The sequence below is a fragment of the Prionailurus bengalensis genome, chromosome A2 (genome assembly GCF_016509475.1).
Source record: "Prionailurus bengalensis isolate Pbe53 chromosome A2, Fcat_Pben_1.1_paternal_pri, whole genome shotgun sequence".
Taxonomy (NCBI): Eukaryota; Metazoa; Chordata; class Mammalia; order Carnivora; family Felidae; genus Prionailurus; species Prionailurus bengalensis.
The window spans coordinates 113393184-113410415 of record NC_057348.1 but is presented as its reverse complement, the minus strand read 5'-3'; the positions used below and the strand labels follow the sequence as shown (position 1 = coordinate 113410415).

The 17232-nt window shown below is 40.4% G+C and overlaps 1 protein-coding gene across 1 annotated transcript in view; it reads right to left on the bottom strand.

Moving 5' to 3' along the window:
- DNAH11 (dynein axonemal heavy chain 11) overlaps nt 1-16435 on the bottom strand; it is a 352005-nt gene extending 335570 nt beyond the window's left edge. The window contains 2 exon segments of the mRNA XM_043589069.1: nt 14212-14355; nt 15860-16435. Of these exon segments, the coding sequence (XP_043445004.1) occupies nt 14212-14355; nt 15860-16189 (474 nt within the window). The 5' untranslated portion in view covers nt 16190-16435.
- Nucleotides 16436-17232: the final 797 nt, after the last annotated feature.

Sequence of the window (17232 nt, the reverse complement as noted above, 5' to 3'; positions counted from 1 at the left end):
CACAAAGTAATTCAATTAATTGGGGGTTTTATTTTGTCTCAGTTGGGAAATGCTTTCCTACTTTTTGCAGTTTAGAAGAAAAATTCCGAACTTTTTCTGAGCACTAAAATAATTTATTTTTTTTTTAATTTTTTTTTCAACGTTTTTTTTTTTTATTTATTTTTGGGACAGAGAGAGACAGAGCATGAACGGGGGAGGGGCAGAGAGAGAGGGAGACACAGAATCGGAAACAGGCTCCAGGCTCTGAGCCATCAGCCCAGAGCCCGACGCGGGGCTCGAACCCACGGACCGCTAGATCGTGACCTGGCTGAAGTCGGACGCTTAACTGACTGCGCCACCCAGGCGCCCCTAAGCACTAAAATAATTTAAATATGCTTACATATGCAATATGTATATATACAACATAGATTAATGAACTACGGTACCTCTGCTGTGTTTTCTTTACCTATGTTCTTTCTTTGATCCCTTTTTAAGCTAGGGATTTTTGTTTTACAATGGTTTTTAAGTCAATAGTTATTATTACCAGGGCAATGCTTTCAAAATGTGGGAGCCTAGGCCACAACGTCCAAGGATGGGATGTCCAAGGATGGGACCTAGACACTAACTATAAGAACCAAATCACACTTCCACTTTAACTTGATAAGCCAAATGGATAACAGTAATTCACAATTATTATTTCTTTAAAGATTTAGACCAATATAATACATAAAGAAATAACTAGTCAGAGGAGTTAAGATGGTGGAGCAGCATGGAGACCCTAAGCTTGTCTCATCCCTGCAATGCAGCTAGAGCAGCACCAAACCATTTTGAACACCTAGGAAATTGATCTGAGGATTAATGCAACAATCTGCATAACTTGAGCCATAGACCCTGGCAGGTACACAGTGCAAAGAGGTGAACTGGAAGAGAGAAAAGCCATGGAAGATAGGGAGCCATGTTCACAGAGAGAGGACAGAGAGAGAAAAAGAAGAGGAGAGCATGGTACATCGGGATCATGCAAGAAAAGCACTCCCCCCAAAAGTAGTTGGAGAGAAAGAGTGAAAACACAGGGGACTTAACAGGAAATCTGTTCCCCAAACCAATGATGGGGAGAAAGTAGAGGGTTTCAATACCACCAGGATTCTACAAACAGTGGAGTGCAGAGTCTGAAGTTCCAAAGTTCAGTCCCTGGTGGTACTCTGGTAATGAAGTAAAACAAATCCCCAGAAGCAGGCAGCCGGGTCTGAGGAGTCTGTGCGCTACCCGGTGAGAAGCAGTTTCCCTGCTTGGAGTGGATTTGGTAGAGGCCATACAGCCTCCCCACAGGCAAAGGTCCCAGCACACCCTGGAGAGCAGTCATGTTTGCTGGTATTGAGACAAAGATGCCAGAGTGCAATGAAACCTGGCACCAGCTGTGTGTAGTGATTTGCCATAATCTCTGAACCTCTGCCCCTGTGAGATCACACAAACCTCTTCTGGGGCAAGCTGACCCTAGTCATTGATCAGTGAGCCCCTCCCCCCAGAGAGCTGGCATAGGTCCAAGCAGCAGGGGTCTCTGAAGTGTGGGGTTTTGAAACACAACCTCATCTGAGATAAAACTCTGGAGGGGGGTGCTGCCTGGCAGGTGGACAGCTTGGACGTGGACAGGGTAGAGGCGGGGAATGGACGGAGGCCTGAGATCAAGGAGGGGTACTTAATCACGGGTTGGTGACAGTATACAAATTCTTGCACCACAGACTAGGGAGCTGGGTGAGGCCATTTCCACTTCCCCTGCACACGTACATGTAAGGATGCACACGGATCCACCCCAGTCAGCTATGCTGCAACCCTGATGGAGAACAGAGGCTTTACACCAAGCACCACCCACCTGTGCCCTCCAAGCACACCCCACAGAAGACTAGCACAAGTCACTCCACCTGTTCAGTATACGGACTATAGAACGCTTCACAGTTTCAGTTCTAAGGGAAACTGGATGTAAATTCATTCAGCTTTAATTTTGTTTGCTGGTTCATTTATTTGTTCATTTTCTTTGCTTCTGTTTTGGCTTAAATTGTTTTTTTCTTCTTTTCTTTCTCTTTCTTGAATACAGAAAGAAGAAAACTTATTTTTTTTACTTCATTTTTAATTTTTTTTAATATATTACTCTATTTCATTTTCTTTCTCTTATTTTATTATACAATTTTTTATTTTGTACGTTTTTTCTTATCTTTTTTTTCTTTCCTTTCCTTTTCTACATTCTATGAAGTTTCTTTCAACAAGCAAACCAAAACAGACCTAGGATCTAGCCTCCTTTTTTTTGTTTTTGATTTTTTAATTTTTATTTTTCATTTTATTAATTTTTCCCTTCATCCAAAATAACAAAATGGAGGAATTCACCCCAAAAGAAAGAACAGGAAGAAATGACAGCCAGGGACTTAACACAGATATAAGTAAGATATGTGAACTAGAATTTAGAACCACAATAATAAGAATAATATTTGGGATTGAAAAAAGCATAGAAGACACCAGAGAATCCCTTTCTGTGGAGATAAAAGAAATACAATCTAGTCAGGCCGAAATTAAAAAAACTGCTATACCAGAGATGCAATCTCAATGTATGCCACTACAGCAAGGGATGGATGAAGCAGAGGAGAGAATCAATGATACAGAAGATAAAATTATGGAGAATAATGAAGCAGAAAAAAAAAAGACATAAACAAAGGCAAAAGATCATGATACAAGACTTAGAGAACTCAGTGACTCATTAAAAAGGAATAAAATCCCAATCAAAGGAGTCCAGAAGATGGAGAGAGAGAAGGGGCAGACAGTTTATGTGAGCAAATTATAGTGGAATACATGCCTAACCTGGGGAAGCACACAAATGTCAAAATCCAAGAAGCAGTGAGAACTCCCATTAGATTCAACAAAAAATGACCATGACCAAGGCATATCATACTCAAATTCACAAAATACACAGACAAGGAAATAATTATGACATCAGCAAAGGAACGAAGTCCTAACCTCTAAGGGAAGACAGATGAGGTTGTCAGCAGACCTATCCACAGAAACTTGGCAGGCCAGAAGGAAGTGGCAGGATATATTCAACGTGCTGAATTGGAAAAATATGCAGCAAAGAATTCTTTACCCAGCAAGGCTATCATCCAAAATAGAAGGAAAGATAAAGAGTTTCCCAAACAAAAACTAAAGGAGTTCATGACCACTAAACCAACCCTGTGAGAAATTTGAAGGGAGACTCTGAGTGGAGAAAAGACCAAAATAAAACAACAAAGACCAAAGCAACAAAGGCTAGAAAGGACCAGAGAACACCAGAAACATCAAGTCTACAGGCAACACAATGCCACTGAATTCAAATATTTGGTACTCACTCTAAATTTAAATGGACTAAATGCTCCAATCAAAAGACACAGAATATCAGAATGTATAAGAAGACCCATCTATATGCTGCTTACAAAAGACTCATTTTAGACCTAAAGACCCCTGCAGATTGAAAGTAAGGGAATGGAGAACCATCTATCCTGCTAATGATTATCAAAAGAAAGCTGGAGTAGCCATACTTTTATCAAACTAAATTTTAAAATAAAGGCTGTAACAAAAGATCAAGAAGAGCATCATATCATAATTAAGGGGTCTATCCATCAAGATGTAACAGCTGTGAATATTTATGCCCCCAACATGGTAAAACCCAAATATATAAATCATTTAATCACAAACATAAATAAATGTATAGGTAACAATACAGTGATTGTAGGGGACTTTAACACCCCACTTACACCAAAGGATAGACCACATTAGCAGAAAATCAACAAGGAAACCATGGCTTTCAATGACTCACTGGATCAGATGGACTTAAAAGATATATACTGAACATTTCATCATAAAACAGCAGAATACACATTCTTGAGTGCACATGGAACATTCTCCAGAATAGATCACATACTGGATCACAAATTGGCTCCCAGAAAGTACAAAAATATGGAGATCATATCATGCATACTTTCAGAGCACAATGTTATGAAACTTGAAACGAACCACAAAAAAAAAAAATTTGGAAAGATGATGAATACTTGGAGATTAAAGAACATCTTACTAAAGAATGAATGGGCTAAACAAGAAATTAAAGAGGAATTTTAAAAGTACAGGAAGCCATTGAAAATGAAAACATGGCAGTCCAAAACCTCTGGGATACAGCAAAGGTGGTTATAAGAGGGAAGTATATAGCAATCCAGGCCTTCCTAAAGAAGGAGAAAGGTTTCAAATACACAACCTAATCTTAAACCTAAAAGAGCTGGAAAAAACAACAAATAAAGCCCTAAACCAGCAGAAGAAGGGAAATAATAAAGATTAGAGCAGAAATCAATGATGTTGAAATCAAAGAAAACAGAACAGATCAATGAACCCAGAAGCTGGGTCTTTGAAAGAATAAACAAAATTGATAAACCCTTAGCCAGGCTGATCAAAAAGAAAAATGACCCAAATAAATAAAATCACGAATGAAAACACCACTGCAGAAATACAAACAATAAGAGAATATTATGAACAATTATATGCCAACAAATTGGGCAACCTAGAAGAAATGGACAAATTTCTATAAACATATAAACTATAAAAACTGAAACAGGAAAAAATAGAAAATTTTAACAGACCCATAACCAGTAAAGAAATTGAATCAGTGATCAAAAATCTCCCAGCAAGAATCCAGGGCTGGATGCCTTCCCAGGGGAATTCTACCAAACATATAAAGAAGAGTTAACACCTATTCTTTTGAAGCTGTTCCAAAAAATAGAAATGGAGGGAAAACTTCCAAACTCATTCTATGAAGCCAGTGTTACCATGATTCCAAAACCAGGCAAAGACCCCACTAAAAAAAGAGAAGTACAGACCACTTTTCCTGATGAACATGGATGCAAAAAATTCTCAACAAGACACTAGCCAACTGGATACAACAATACATTAAAAGGAGTATTCACCATGATCAAGTAGAATTTGCTCCTGGGATGCAGGGCAGGTTAAATATCTGCAAATCAATCAATGTGATACATTACATCAATAACAAAAAGGACAAGAAACACATGATCCTCTCAGTAGATGCAGAGAGAGTATTTGACAAAATAGAGCATCCTTTCTTGATAAAAACCCTCAAGAAAGTAGGCAGAGAAGGAATGTACCTCAAGATCATAAAGGCCATATATGAAAAACCCACAGCTAATATCATCTCAATAGGAAAAAAAAACTGAGAGCTTTCCCCCTAAGGTCAGGAACAAGACAGGGATGTCCACTCTCACCACTGTTATTCAACATAGTGTTGGAAGTCCTAGCCTCAGCAATCAGACAACACAAAGAAACAAAAGGCACCCAAATTGGCAAGGAGGAAGTCAAATTTTCACTCTTCGCAAATGACATGATATTCTATGTGGCAAACCCAAAAGACTCCACCAAAAAACTGTTAGAACTGATCCATGAATTCAGCTAAGTCGCAGGATATAAAATCAATGTACAGAAATTGGTTGCATTCCTATACACCAATAATGAAACAGCAGAAAGAGAAATCAGGGAATCAATCCCATTTACAACTGCACCAAAAACTATAAAATATTTAGGAATAAACCTAACCAAAGAGGTGAAAGATCTATACACTGAAAACTATAGAAAACTTATGGAAGAAACTAAAGAAGACACCAAGAAATGAAAAAGAACATTCCATGTTCATGGATGGGAAGAACAAATACTGTTAAAATGTCAGTACTACCCAAAGCAATTTCCATATTCCACACAATCCCTATCAAAATAACACCAGCAATCTTCACAGAGCTAGAACAAACAATTCTAAAATCTGTATAAAACCAGAAAAGACCCCAAACAGCCAAAGCAATCCTGAAAAAGAAGACCAAAGCTTGAGGCATCACAATTCTTGACATCAAGCTATATTACAAAGTTGTAATCATCAAGACAGTATGGTACTGGCACAACAGACACATAGATCAATGGAACAGAAGAGAGAAGCCAGAAATGAACCCACAAAGGTATGGCCAACTCATCTTTGACAAAGCAGGAAAGAGTATCCAGTGGAATAAAGACAGTCTCCTCAGCAAATGGTGCTCAGAAAGCTGGACAGCGACATGCAGAAGAATGAACCTGGACTACTTTCTTACACCATCCACAAAAATAAACTCAAAATGGATGAAAGACCTAAATTTAAGAAAGGAAACCACCAAATCCTGGAGGAGAGAACAGGCAACAACCTCTTGGATGCTGGCCATAGCAGCTTCTTACTTGACATGTTTCCCAAGGCAAAGAAAACAAAAGCAAAAATGAACTATTGGGACCTCATCAAGATAAAAAACTTCTGCACAGTGAAGTAAAAAAACAGCAAAACTAGAAGGCGAATGACAGAATGGGAGAAGTTACCAGCAAATGACCTAACAGATAAAGGGTTAGTATCCACAATCTATGAAAAACTTATCAAACCCAACACCCAAAAAACAAATAATCCAGTGAAGAAATGGGCAAAAGACTTGAATAGACACTTTTCCAAAGACATCCAGATGGCTAACAGACATAGGAAAAAATGCTCAGCATCACTCATCATCAGAGAAATACAAATCAAAACCACAATGAGGTACCACTCACACCTGTCAGAGTGGCGAAAATTAACAACTCAAGTGCCACAGATGTTGGCAATGATGTGGAGAAAGAGGACCTTTTGCACTGCTAGTGGGAATGCAAACTGGTACAGCCACTCTGGAAAACAGTATGGAGGTTCCTCAAAAAATTAAAAATAGAACTACCCTACAATCCAGCAATTGCACTACTAGGTATTTATCCAAAGGATACAAGAGTGCTGTTTTAAAGGGGCATATACACCCCAATGTTTATAGTAGCACTCTCGACAATAATCAAAGTACGGAAAGAGCCCAAATGTCCATTGACTGATGAATGAATAAAGAATATGTGATATATATGTGTATACACACACACACACACACACAATGGAATATTACTTGGTGATCAAAAAGAATGAAATGTTGGGGCGCCTGGGTGGCGCAGTCGGTTAAGCGTCCGACTTCAGCCAAGTCACGATCTCGCGGTCCGTGAGTTCGAGCCCCATGTCAGGCTCTGGGCTGATGGCTCAGAGCCTGGAGCCTGTTTCCAATTCTGTGTCTCCCTCTCTCTCTGCCCCTCCCCCATTCATGCTCTCTTTCTGTCCCCCCCAAAAAATTAATAAATAAACGTTGAAAAAAAATTTTAAAAAGAATGAAATGTTAGTATTTGCAACAATGTGGATGGAACTAGAGTATATTATGCTAAACGAAGTAGGTCAGTCATACTTCATAGGATTTTACTCATATATGGAATTTAAGAAACAAAACAGATGAACATAGGGGAAGGGAAGCAAAACTAAGATAAAAACAGAGAGGGAGACAAGCCACAAGAGACTCTTAAATACAGAGAACAAACTGAGGGTTCCTGGCAGGGTGTTGCGTAGGGGCATGGGCTAAATGGGTGATGGGCATTAAGGAGGGCACTTGTTGGGAGGAGGTGTTATATGTAAGTGATAAATCACTAAATTCTATTCCTGAAATCATTACTGTTTGTTAAATAACTTGGATTCAAACAAAATGTTAAAAAAAATTTTTTTAAATTAAAAAAAGAAGTAATGTGAGAAGGTAAGAAAGAAAAGAAAGAAAATTAAGTGTCTGACTTTCAATTTAGACTCAAGTCATGATCTCAGTTTGTGCGTTGAAGCCACACATCAGGGTCTACACTGAGAGCACGGAGCCGGCTTGGGATTCTCTCTCTCCTTCTCTCTGCCCCTCCCCCCCACTCATTCATTCATTCTCTCTCTCCCACAAAAATAAACATAAAATTTTTTTTTTTTAAAGAAATAGCTACATGACATTTTAAATACTTTTGCTAAATATTATAAAATATAATACAGCTACAACTAAGAGTACACAGGAACACATAAGAATGTTGAAGAGCAGATTGGGAGTTCAGCTTTGGATATGTCAGATTTGAGACATTACACACTAAACAGCTATGTCCACGAGACGATGGATACCTAAGCTTGAAGTTTAGGAGAGAGGTCCAGGCTGGAGACACAAGTCTGGGAGTCCCCAGCACATCAGCATGAATTCCCATAAATCACTGAGTCAAACTCCAAAAAACGGTTAATAATGAATGCAAGTGAGAATACATTAGATCATTTAAATGAGAAAAAACTAAACATGAAGGCACAAATGACATTCCCAATTCAGCAGTCCTCTGCATGTCATGTCTTTTGTTAATGTATAAATCAGAGAGTTTTGTTAATGTATAAATCAGAGGTTGATTAGCTTGGACTGCAAGTCACCAATGACCACTGACATTCCATGTGACTGCACAACTTCCCAATCAAGCCGGCCCTGATAAAAAAAAAAACCTTCCCAGAACATGCACCACCACGGCCATCTTCCAATCAACACATCAATTTGGGTTTGGTCATTGCCTTTGCTGGCAACCACCTGAAAAAGTTATGTGGCTGTTTATTTTCTAATCGGTCTCTCCACCCTTGTTTCTCACTACCTCCCAGCTCAGGTTCCCCGATCCAGCTACATTAATTTACTCCTTTTTTTAAAAAGAACCTGCATTTCCTCACCTCTGTGCCTTTGTAGTGCTTCTCCCTCTGCTCAGAAAGCCCTTCCTCCTCCTACACCTAGCTATCTCCTCCTTGTCCTTCAACACTATGGGGACCACATAATTTACCATACAATTCTGGAGGCTTTCGAGAGTACAAAGAAACACTAAAAATCCTTAGCGGACATTAACTGATCTCTGACAGTTGTAAGCCAAAAGTACCCCAGGCAAACTGAGACCTAGGATCATCCTATTTCAGAGTCCCCAGCCCCTGTCAGCCCTGTAGGTGTGGGGAGCATCACGAGGCTCCCACCCCATGATGCTGAAGACTCCTCCAGGAGCCTCCTGTGTCCTCCTACTGCAAGCTCAGCAACCTGCCTCCCTCATCAGACTACCTGCCTTCTGAGGACACAAACTACATCACTAACTACCATGTGGTGTGGCCAGTCACTAGCAACGAGTAGGTCTTCAATAAACGCTGATTAAATGAATAAATGAGATTAGCATAAAATTTCCCGAGTATCCTCTTCACGGTCCAAAACAATCCAAATGGAAAGAGAGATCATATGCGAAATGCTTCTCTAAAGAAATACCTTGAAGCTTCAGTGTTTGGTCTCTTATAACAACAGGATATCAGCCCTTAATTGACCTTCATTCATGTAACAAGTCCGGAGCTCCTACTACGTGTCAGGCAACGTCTTGGGTGTTTGGGACACAACAGGGAGCAAAACAAAGATTCAAAGCTGGGACTAGGGTTCGGCAAGTGAGGCATTCACACAGGAAATAGAATCTAAAAGCCACCAAAAAACTCAGTAATCAAGACGAATAATTTTTTAAGATACTTTTTAAATCAAAATTAATGCAACAAAAATGATGAATTATCACTATTTTTAAATAAAGGCAACATCAGTATTATGGGTTTATTTTTGCTTCAGGCTCCAATATGATCTAGTACAGTACTGTTAGTGATCAACTGTTTATTTAAATGTTGACTTTTTCATTTTGATTTTTTATTAATGTTTATCTATTTCTTGAGAGAGACAGTGTGGGGGTGGGGAGGGGCAGAGAAAGAGAGAGAGACAGACACCAAATCCAAAGCAGGCTCCAGGCTCTGAGCTGTCAGCACAGACCCCAATGCAGGGCTAGAACCTGTGAGATCATGACCTGAGCCAAAGTCTGAGACTTAACCGACTTAACAACCCAGGCACCTCTCATTTTTATTTATTTATTTTTTAAATACTGCATTGAAAGGAGGGCAGTTGTTGGGATGAGCACTGGGTGCTATACGTAAGCAATGAACCATGGGAATCTACCCCGAAAACCAAGAGCACACTTTACGCACTATATGTTCACCAATTTGACAATAAATTGCATTAAATAAAAAACCATGAACTCATATAAATATTATGTACATCTCAATTTAAAAAAATAAAATAAATACTGTATTAAAATTTCATCCTGATATTGAGGGTTTTTTTGTTTTGTTTTGTTTTTGCTCCCTTTGCCTCCCTATAAATTTGCTCTTGAAGTGGGTGCCTCATTTGCTGACCCTAGTCCCTACCCTCCTCCAGGGTGGCTTTAATAAAAGATACATGAGTAAAAAGACTTGAAGGACATTAAGGGGTTAGCTGAGTGAATTCTGAGGGAGGTAAAGAAATAGTAGGGGCAACAGTGTAACTGAGACAATTAAGGATCAGCAAGGAGGTCACGAGTTAGCAAGTGAGAAGAGTTTAAAGAGGTCACAGGGAGGTCAGCTCACAGATTCTGGACTAGGGATTTCATCCTTTAATACGCCTAAGAACCAATGATGATCGTGCCTCAGTAGCTCTGAAGATGACCCTGAGATTCTACAGTTCTACCAAGTTTTTAGGTAAGGCTGATAGCTGTGATCCACAGAGAACACAGAACATGCAAAGTCTAGACTACTAAAAGCACTTGGGCCCTTATTCAGAGTAAAACGGGAGCAGAGAAGTTACATGTTGTGACTCATGCTTCAACAGAATCCCTTTAGGTGCTATGTTGGGAATACATTCTAGATGGGAACCACACAAAAGCATAGAGATTAGTTAAGAGATGAAAGCATGGGAATGCAAACTGGTGCAGCCACTCTGGAAAAAGGTATGGCGGCTGCTCAAAAATTAAAAATAGAACTACCCTATGATCCAGTAATCACGCTACTAGATATTTACCCAATAACTACAAAAATACTCATTAAAAGGCATACACGTACCCCTATGTTTATGACAGCATTATTAACAACAGCCAAATTATGGAAGCAGCCCATTGACAGATGAATGGATAAGGAAGATTTGGTATATACATAAAATGGAATATTTTTCCATAGAAAAGAATGAAATCTTGCCACTTGTAATGACATGGATGGATCCAGAGAGTATAATGCTAAACAAATTAAGTCAGAGAAAGAAAAATACCATATTTCACTCAAGTGAAATTTAAGAAACAAATCAAATGAGTGAAGGAAAAAAAAAAGAGAGGGAGATGAACCAAGAATCAGACTCTTAACTACAGAGAACAAACTAATGGTTACAGGAAGGGAGGTGGGTAGGAGGGTGGGTAAAATAGGCAATGGAGATTAAGGAGTGCACTTTTCATGATGAACATGAATTCATCATGATCTTGGTGTGGATTTGTGTGTGATGTATAGAATTGTTGAATCACTCTACTGTCTACCTGAAACTAATATAACACTGTATGTTAATTCCTATATAATGTAACAAAATGAAATGAAATAATAACATAAAAAAAAAAAAGAGAGAGAGAGAGAGATGAAAGCAGTAGCACAGGTGAGAGACAATGGTGAACCAGCCCAGAGTGGTAGCAGGAGAGGGGAGTATGGAGGCTGATTCTGAATGTATTTTGAAGGTAGAACTTCCATGATTTCCTTTTGTTAAATATTATTTTAATCCAAGCTAGTTAACATATAGTGTAGTATTGGTTTCAGGAGAATTTAGTGATTCCTCACTGACCGATGACACACAGTGTTCATCCCAACAAATGCCCTCCTTAATGCCCATCACCCATTTAGCACATTACCCTACCCAACACCCTCTAGCAACCCTCAGTTTCTCTACAGTTAAGAAACTTTTATGGTTTGCCCCCCTCTCTTTTTCTTATTTTTCCTTCCCTTCCCCTATGTTCAACTATTTTGTTTCTTTAATTCCATCAATGAGTTAAATCATATGATATTTATCTTTCTGACTTTTTTGTTTAGCATAATACATTCTAGTTGCATCCATGTTGTTGCAAATGGCAAGATTTCATTCTTCTTGATCACCAAGTAATATTCCATTGTGTGTGTGTGTGTGTGTGTGTGTGTATATATATATATATATATATATATATATATATGCCACATCTTCTTTATCCATTTGTCAGTTGATGGACATTTGGGCTCTTTCCATACTTTGCCCGTTGTCGATAGCACTGCTAGAAACATTGGGAAGCATGTGCCCTTTCAAATCAGCACACCTATACCCTTTGGATAAATACCCAGTAGTGCAATTTCTGGGTCATAGGGTAGGTCTATTTTTAATTTTTTGAGGAACCTCCATATTGTTTTCCAGAGTGGCCACACCAGTTTGCATTCCCACCAGCAGGAACTTGCATGATTTCCTGCCAGAACGGATACAACGTGTGACACAAAAGAGTTAGGGCTGTCTCAGTAATTTTCTGGCTTGAGCAACTGGAAGGAAGGCGTTCACGCCACTATTGTGGAGATAACCACAAGTAATGCAGTGGAGGCTGGGGAAGGTCAGTTCAACTTTGGACAGGTTTGGGATGTTTATTAAAATGCAAGTGTGAATTTCAGGAAAACAAATGGATCTCCAAGTTTGAAATTCAGGAAAAAGATCTTGGCTAGAGAGAGAAGTTTGGGAGTGCCTTGCACATCATCATAAGCCACTGTTAATCAGCCAATTTTGCGAGCTACACTGGATACGAAGCAAAGACAATCCTTATAAAAATGTTTTTAACCCAATCATCTATAGCCAGGCCTTAGGGCCTTCTTCATACCGAATGTAAGTCTTGTCCAAAAGTAAACCCAAGTGACTTCCTAAGTGTGATCTCATTTTTTTTCTTCCCAATACTCAGATCTTCAAGCATAATTACATGAATCTTCTAAACCACTTAAACTCTGAGCTTCTGGATGGCTTATACCTATAATAAATGTACTTGTGGACAGCTTACTCTTTCATTTCATCTTTCTCAGAGTGGAATGCAGACCCTGGTATGGAGATAAATCCACACCAAGATCAGAGGAACTTGCAACAGTTGTGTATCTTCTGTTTGTTGCCAGACAGACAGTAATGTAAGAATTCAAACAAAGAGTACATCCTTGCCCTTCCAAGCCCCAGCTGATGGCAGTCTAGTTTCAAATGACCAAGAGTCATTCCCATTTCATGTGAAATGCTTTCATCAGGTTCAGTTCGGTAAAAATTTCTTGAGCTCCTGCTACAGACCAACAAGTGTCCCAGGTAAAGATAGAAAACTCTATCGGTGTGTCCCTGAAATCATCTAAAACCGAGTAATTTCAACAGGAAGAGAGGGAAACAGAGGTAAGGTGGTGAAGTTGGGAGTTAGAGACTTTGGCTAGTCCAAAGACAGCGAAAGAGACTCAGGAAGTAGAAGTGGCGTGCAACAGAGAGACCGGCAAATCGTCAGTAATAAATATTCTGGGAATTATTCCTACCTTAAGCACTGGCCTTGGCAGAAATGCACTGATTACAGAGATCTGATTTACTTCTATCTAACCCAGGGGCTCTCAAAGTTTGGGGCACATTAGAATTGGGATTTTAACCATTGTAACCACCTGGCTCCCACCCCATTCTGATTTAATTGGTATTAAGGTTGACCAGAAAAAGGCAGGTTAGATAGTTCCCCAGGTGATTCTAATGTTCAGCAAAGTTTGAGAATCACTGCTCTAATCCTACAGAACCTGGTCATTTGGTACGTCTTTCCTCAAAGACATACCATCAACAAACAGAATCGTATGAGATCAGATATTGTAGAAGATTGGCCCCACCCCAGACCTACTGGAGCAGCCTGACTTTAATAAAATCCCCAGGATCCCACATTAAATCCCATTAAAAAAAAAAAAACCACATTAAAAAAATCCCACCAAGGTACTTTTATTACAAGTATCAATAACCTGGGTTTAGACAGCATTTCTCTGATTTAAGGGGACAGAAAGAAGAATTTTAAAGCAACCACTTCAAAAATTTCGTTTCTATTATCTTTCCACGTTATCTGACCTGAGGGTCACAGAAACTAACAGAAATCTGAAAAACTTATGATACACGCTTCCAAAGTCTAAGTTTGTCTCTAATCAACGTGAAATTTAAAACCTATAGCTAATTACAAGAGCCTATTCAAGCTTCTTTTTACTTCCCATATTTATAAACAAAGAAAAAGGATAATCCTACAGATTACCATCTGTTGAATATTATCAGTATCCTCTCATTCAGAAACAGTTAACCACATTGCATCTACCTAAAGAGATTATTGGCTTCTACATTCTTTTTTTTAACCAGAGTTTTTCTGAATAATTCCAAGTGCCATAGAGATAAATTAAAGATTCAAATATTAAGGACAGACTAGTACCTCATCTAGGAAAGCAGTTACGTGTCCGAAAGATGAGGCGGTTAACTCTCCAAATAAAACCGTTTGAGAAAAGTCATTTACTCCAATGTTTTCAGTAATCTTCTTGGCAATATAAACAAGTTTATGTTTTGCATCTCTTGGAATCTGAAACAAGAGCAAAATAATTAGTCCAAGTTCACAGCGTAGTTTCCATATTAACACATAGGATTTGCTCTATCTAACTTGTAGCTAGATTGCTAAAAAAGGAATAAAATCTGGCATCTTGCCTACCTTTATAAATAAGGTAGTTCCACAGCTTTTTGCCCTACCTTCTGCAAACTGTATGGTTTTGTTCTTTTATAATGCTAATTCCATAGCATTATTGGTATGTAAATATCACCTTTAAAGGGGCTTGTCAATTACCCAAGCTCATTATATACCCTAACATCTCCTTATTAAAAACAAATATAAGGAGAATTTAGCATTTTTCTATCTTAGGAAAGGTCATTCCTTTTTATAACCTTTTTTTTTGTTGTTTGGAAATAAACCAAAGGGAAAGGAAGTTCAGGCACAAGAGGTTACTTTGTAAATCTATCCTCAAAATAAAATGTTGAATTTAGATATTTTAACATTTCCACAAGTACTGAGCTATTTCTTCAGATATGATGATTATTTAACTTAAGTAATCCTAGACTTAAGTATCCTATCTCCTTGTTTGACAAAATTTTTAATTAGTTATAATTGGGAAAAGAGCAAAACAAAAAAATTCAGATCTCAAAACCCTAAGGCAAACTCCTGTTACTCTTTCTCTGGGATCCTATTTCCCAACTATTAAAGTGACACACAGCAATGATAAACACTTCACACATACAACACATTACACTGAGGCACTGTAAACACTAAAGACTTGATTTTGGCTCAGGTCATGAACCCAGGGTGGCAGATCCAACCGCGCATCTGCTCCATGCTGACTGAGTGTGGAACCTGCTTAAGATTCTGTTCCGCTCCCTCTGACCCTACCCTGCTCATGCTCTCTCTGAAATAAATAAAAATAAAAATAAAAATAAATGCTGAATACAAATGCTGTATTTATAAGTGATACCTTAACCTCCAACTACAAAGTCTAAAAAAAAAAAAGGAAGGAAGGAAGAAAGAAAGGATGGAAGGAAAGAAAGGACTGCCCCCCTTCTCCCTCCAGGGCTGGTAAACACCATGTGTGCGCGGAGTGCCAGAGCACTCCTTTTTTAAAGACTAAATATTTTTCCTAGGATTAAATGTGACAGACAGACTTAGCATATGAAAAATTATTCAGGCTCTGCTAAAACATTTTTTAAAGACAGGACCCCAGATTGGCCCAAGAGCGATTGAAAACAGAAGTTATCTGGCACAGAGAACCCACCTTGTTCCCAAAGCCTAGGCAGTTGAAAAAGTGTAGTGTAGCTTTTCCTGCCTTATCTGGGTTGGGCAAACTAACCTTCTAGAAAACTAATCCACAGTTGCTTAACTGCAGAGTGGGCGCACGTGGGTGATTTTGCAAACTCCAAGGCAAGGGCTCCCAAAGAAAGTTTCTTAAAGCGCCTAAGTGCATGCCCCATGGGAACCCAAGGACGCGACTGGCCTGTCCCCGTACTGGCAGCCTGACAGGGTCCCTTAGCCTGTCGCCCCTTACCTCCCGGGCGACTGCGAGTGGTCCCGCGGCGGCGACGCTGAAGACAAGGCACGCGGGACTGGGGTTCTCCAGGAACTCTCCCAGGACCTGCCGGTTTTCTTCGCTCTCCAAATGCTGGCTCCATTTCTCCGCTGAGAGCCCTAGCATCAGCTCCAGGCGGCCGCCGAGAAAGCGCACCCGCGCGTCTCGGGCGAAACTCCGAGCTCTCCTGGCCGCCGCCGCCTCTTCCTCCTCCTCCTCTTCTTCCTCCTCCTCCACCCCTTCCTCCTCCAGCTCCTTCATGCCCACCACCTCCAGGCCAGCGCCCGGAGTTAGGCGAAGGGCTGCCATCACGCACGTCCAAGAGAATGCTGGGTCGGTCTGCTCCACACGCTCGCGTCCCTGCCCAGCCTCGGGTGGGCGAGGACACTTCTCCCCACACGCGCCGCGGCAGACGCCCACCCCCTCCGGCGACTGCAAGCAGCGTGGCCGCTGGCCCACACCTGCTGCTACTTGGCTGCGGGCGTGGCACGCACTGCTAGTCCCACCGGCTGAGGCTCCGACCCAAGGGGAGCTGCGCGTCCAGTTTCCCGGGAGACGGCGTCCCCGCCCCAGTCAGCTGTGGGCGGGGTCAGCACCCGGCTAAGGCCTTCCGGCTCAGGGCTCCTCCCATTGGGGCGGCTCTGGAGGGCGTATCCTCCTCGTGTCTCAGCCGCTGAGTGGGTGGCTTTTTCTGCCCAACGACACCTTGTCCTACTGGACGTTCCGTGGGGTTCCCAGGGAGCGAGAGTAACAGCCCATCACTGATTAATATAGTTTATGCAGTGCTGTCTTGTGCCGAGCTCCGCGCTAAATCCTTAGCCTTATTTCATATAATCCCTAGAAAGTCAGGGCTTCGACTCCTCAGTTTGTCTTATGAGCAAGGGAACCAAGTCACAAAGTGGCTGCGCGACAAGGAGAAAGTGGAACCGGCATTCAGACCTAGCGCTGAGGGCTTTTATTCACCTTACTGCAGGTTGTCTGAGTAGTACCAGAAAAGAGCTAACCCGGCAGTGCGACTTCTCTGGTTGTGGAAATAAAGATCTAGGTATTCGAAGCCCTGATTCTGATCCTCACCTGCTACTTAATAGAATGTTAATATGCCCAATAAGAGAATGGATAGCGCTCTTTGTGCATTGCAAAGCAGTACTAGAATTATTGTGCAATCCAAAAGTAAATAAAAGATCATGGGAGAAAAGTTCCAGATTAAAAACAGTCCCCATGATATTGCAATGGAAATTCAATATGGCATATTGGCATCTGTTGGGTCTATTAAAGAAACTTGGATTACTGAAGTAGCCAGAATTCTGTGGGAGGAGTCCTTGAACTAAAACTTTTTTTAATGGGTCCGCTTT